This window comes from Ostrea edulis, chromosome 1 (assembly GCF_947568905.1).
Source record: "Ostrea edulis chromosome 1, xbOstEdul1.1, whole genome shotgun sequence".
Classification (NCBI taxonomy): domain Eukaryota; kingdom Metazoa; phylum Mollusca; class Bivalvia; order Ostreida; family Ostreidae; genus Ostrea; species Ostrea edulis.
This window is the reverse complement of record NC_079164.1, coordinates 89,041,867-89,046,539: the sequence shown is the minus strand read 5'-3', so window position 1 is coordinate 89,046,539 and position 4,673 is coordinate 89,041,867. Positions and strand designations below refer to the sequence as shown.

The following is a 4,673-nucleotide window of genomic DNA, read 5'->3' as shown; positions in this document are numbered from 1 at the left end:
CATTATCTATAAAACCTTTTCACGCCAACTCGAGATATAGATAGATATAGATTATATATATATATATGACACCCAAAATATATATACATGTACAAATGTTGATAGTTTCAAAATTGAAATGCGCAACATTAGGTAATTTAGGGCAAGTTATTCAGTGTGACTCCTGACTTTAATAGATTCGCTCGATTAGTCGCAGTGAAATGCCACCATTCATTCATAAAACATGTTGTTGATGTTAACCTGGAATCTCGGGCATAAAATGTTTATTAATGAGCGGGGAAAACCAGACATTCCCAAACTGAGTCGATGGTTTGACAACATCGCTTTAATTAGAAACACGAAGAACACTTGAATGGCGATAGCAGTCGTCTTCTTTCTTTATTGGGGGGGGGGGGGGGGGGGAATTAGAGCTTACACATGTGTTTATTGTAGAATATTTCTCACATATATGCAAAAAATGTGTAACACATGACATCTTTTTAAATTTCACCTTGTCACAGAATACAACGTAATACCAGAATTAAAGGTGTAGTGGACGACACGTATTACACCGGCGGCAGTATGAATTAATTATATACTTGAAACTTGTACACACAATTAAGATGGGAAGATTGGTACGGTAACAATGATTATATTTAGACTCCACATCTTCAGATAAAAATTTTAATACAGACCCGTAATGAAACGATTACACTAAACGTGTGTATACGTATTCTATGCGATTAACCCTTTTTCTTTCCTTATAATCTCAACGTACCCCCATATAATACCGTTTATTGATTTTCCTATCAACTTGTCATTAATCAAATCAAAACTCAAAAGGACGCATCTATAGTATATTACTTTTTATGAGTTCAATGGTTGTAACGACACAGTTATCCGTTCAGCCGTGGCCAGGTTGTAGGTGGCACTATAGAAAGTCCCGATCTGTTGGTTTAATGAATGATATTTGTTCTCCGAAAGATCTCGAAAAATCGGCCAAATTTAAACCCTTTTCTTAATATTTATAGAGATTTTTTTTTTTAACTTTGGATGTGTGTGATCATGTTCCAAAGACTCTTTAATTTTCGTATCTTGCTAATTGAGATCGTTTCTTCGCCGCTGAGGGCTGTTACTTTAACCTCTGACATATCTTTGTGAAGTTAGGATCGATATATATCACTTATATAAATAAAAGTTCTTTCCGCTGGTGGAATGCATCATATCTTGCCATCTCAAGCAGAGTGCATGAATTAGCCAAAAATCGGGAAATCCCACAAAATTGGGGCGCACAGGGCGAAATAATCAAAGTTACACGTACAGCCTCAACGACCAAGTGTAACCACTAACCGCCAAGACCCCGAGTTCATTGGATTGTTATACAACTGTGTACACCAGTATAACACAAACTGAAATCAGGACTTGATATTGACTTAACGACAAAATGCCCTATAGTCGATGTTAATTTGACACACATTCTAAATTCCTATGGGAAAAATCAAGATGCGCAGTTCATCGGCATTCATGCGAACACATTTCATAGACGTAGATCTGTAAATCACCAATGCTTTCCCTGACAAATACCCGCAAGAAATCAATACAAGGTATCAAACAAAAACCTTGGCTAAACATCAAAATTGCTTGAATATTTCATATCCATCAGCTATTCGGGTTTATCGACTCCAGTGGAACCATACCCGAGTTCTTGTCAGTCTCTTCTCAAATTTCCGTCTCTGTCTTCTTTAGCACGCCCCTTTCTCTAGATTACTAAATTTAGAGAAATGTGACATTTAATACTATTTTCCTGCTGTATGGGGAAGATTAGTGTTAGTCCATGACAAGAGTGTACATTTTAATTTTAATGGTTTCTCCCCTCTAAGCGACACTATTGATGATCCATCGTGCGTGCAATCAATGTTGACCGAAGAGAAACGGTTTTATTTACATACAACTTGAACTAATACAAACACAATTTCGCTGTTTGTAATAATAAGACCCAACAAGTTCGATTTTTGTTTGTATGGTTTCCATTTCGTGTCCATTTTCTTTTGTTTGTTCAGCAGGACCCACAGAGGGTAGAAAAAAAAGAGACCTTGTGCTCTCACAGTTCGAAGGTCGAGTATCACAGCGATTGTAAATCGTGTTCAAAATTTATAACTTGATGTTACCCACTTAAGAACCACACTCACAAATACTTTCTCAACACACAAAGACAAAAATTATAATTTATGAAATAAATTTATTAACATTCGCTATGCGAACCATTGCATCAATCGACAATGACTGCATATACACAAAACATTTCAGTTCTACTGGAATGTATAAAAATATATATACACAGCATATACACAGAACTGCTCGCAGTTCTTCAGTTACTAGAAACTGGTAGTGACATGACAAAATGCAGTTGAGGGCGTACAGTCAACTATGTAACCAAGACCCTATGGCGATTTTAACAGTTGATATTTTTCAAGGTCTTTTGTTTTGAATAGAAAGCGTTCCAAATATTCACATTGACTCTATAATACTTCATTGATTACTAGGGTTTTTAAATACCTGAATAATGGTTTTCGCATGACCACCTTCAATCAACAAATAAAATCGTGACGAGGGTTTAGGGTGAATTTGGTATGGGTTTAAAAATTAGGGCAGTGTTCAGGCTGACTGTATGCACGTAAATGTAATATGATATGAAAATTGCTTGCCATTTCAAAGATACTATTAATTCAGAAAAGACATTGTATAAAATGTCAGTGATGCAAATCTGATAACAAAAATACCGACATACATCTGGCTACATGATAGTAAATTACCCCCAAAAAAAAGTCATACTGTAAAATGTCCAAACAAGAATTGTTGGAGATGAGACCAACGAATTGATGATTGTCGTTTCAGTCACTGTCAGCTTTTCGCTACCTTTGCAATGCCCTCTGGAAGATTGGAACCATTTGAGACCACAAAGTCTTTCAAAAGTTCAAGTTGCTTTGTCATAAGGTCCAATTTGCCTTTAAGCTGCATGTTTTCAGATTCTAGATATTGCATTCGATCTTCCATTTCTACTTGTTTCAGCTTAGCTTTTTCACGACATTTGCGAATTGCAAGATTGTTTCTGGCTCGTTTTTCAAAATATTCACGTGTACCTTTTTCGGGCTGCCTTTTCTTTTTCACCGGTCCGCCAGCGGACGGCTTCCTTCCAGGTCGTCCCCGAGGCCGAGGTGTGTATTCCACGTCCATGGGACTTGGGGGTGGGGTCACAAAAGATGAAAGGTCTTGATCCGAGGTGTCCGAGTCCACGCAAGATGCAGACGATGAGTGGTCGAAGTCGTCTGACCCTGTTGACCCTGTAGAATGAAGTGTTTCTCTTACCGATTGTAAACAATTGGACACCGGATCCGTGTTGAGTACAAACTCAAAGTTGTCGAAACTGCTGAGCTGCTCTATGAGGGACTGATCTGACACGGGCTGGGCCTGCACAGTGACGGGAGTAGCGTTTACTAATGTTGTAAAGTCCTCACTTCCACCTCCTACGCTCTGGACAATGTCGTTAGATTTAATATCCAAGATAAGCTTCTCTAAAGCCTCGTCATTAACCTGAGTGGAGTTGTTGAAAAGTTCTTGGATGTCCACAGAATTTTCCAGCACTGGGTCCAACTCAAAGGGGTTTCTTTCCATCATAGTCTGTAACATGCAGTATTAATTTAACTTGGCGGAGCGGCCGCAAAATTGACTAGGCCATCCGTATAAGCTTTATTGGTTTTGGTTGGAATAACGTACAACACTATCCACGACGTGCTCGCTTTGCCGGTAAACTACGAATTGCTGTTTCCTGCTGTTGCCTTTAAATTTATATCGGCTTGCGCTCAGGTAAATCCTGATATAGAGTATTACTAATGCAGCATGTGACGCTTAGCGTTGCTACATAAGTGACGTCACATATTCAAAATGCTCTCTCGACCATAGCAAAACAAATATTCTACCTTGAAGTACAATCAAACACGCATTTTAATGAGGTTATATCTACAAGATAAAAATAGCGTGATGACGTCTGAAAGTCCTATTTTGAGAGTTGGATACCAAAAATATATTGAGTTATTTAATTTAGCACATATGCAGAATTATCTCAACATTTGATAATCTATCAGAATTTGACCCATTTGTAACTAAAATAAGATCAATTAATATAGCATGTTAAAATGCTTTCACTATTGAAATCACACCTGGGCTAGATAGGTCAATTTGTATGTACAGCACTGAACAGTATTAAACCATATTATTTGTATGGTTGTTTTCAGCTAAATCTACTTTATCTTAAGCACAGAAATAAACGGATTTAAACCGGATTAATACATTTAGATTCCTGTTGTTCTGTACCATGACAAGTCCTGAATGGACAAGAGGGAGATCCAGGTTCAATAACGAGAACAGATCAAAAACTAGAACACCGTACAACCGGAGCAGCTCTGATGGACATTTATCAATTCCCATGGTGACGGGTAAATAAAAAGAAAACAAATCGATGTTCTATTCAGCGTCTAGGAATAAGCTCAGCATCCGTCGGTGTTCATTACCCGGGTAGAAAATCGTTACCTGACTGCTAAACTGGGTGCTACATACATGTACTATAAGAGCCTATATAAAGAATAGATTGAACATCTTATTTCTCTTATTGGCTATTAATTGAGTAAATCAGTGCT

The 4,673-nt window shown here is 37.7% G+C and overlaps 1 protein-coding gene across 1 annotated transcript; it reads right to left on the bottom strand.

Moving 5' to 3' along the window:
• Window positions 1–2,198: 2,198 nt before the first annotated feature.
• Window positions 2,199–3,961, bottom strand: LOC125675805 (CCAAT/enhancer-binding protein beta-like). The gene has a single exon (XM_048913612.2). It carries the CDS (start codon window positions 3,664–3,666, stop codon window positions 2,881–2,883), a length of 786 nt encoding a protein of 261 aa, XP_048769569.1. The 5' UTR covers window positions 3,667–3,961; the 3' UTR covers window positions 2,199–2,880.
• Between the last annotated feature and the right edge of the window lie 712 nt (window positions 3,962–4,673).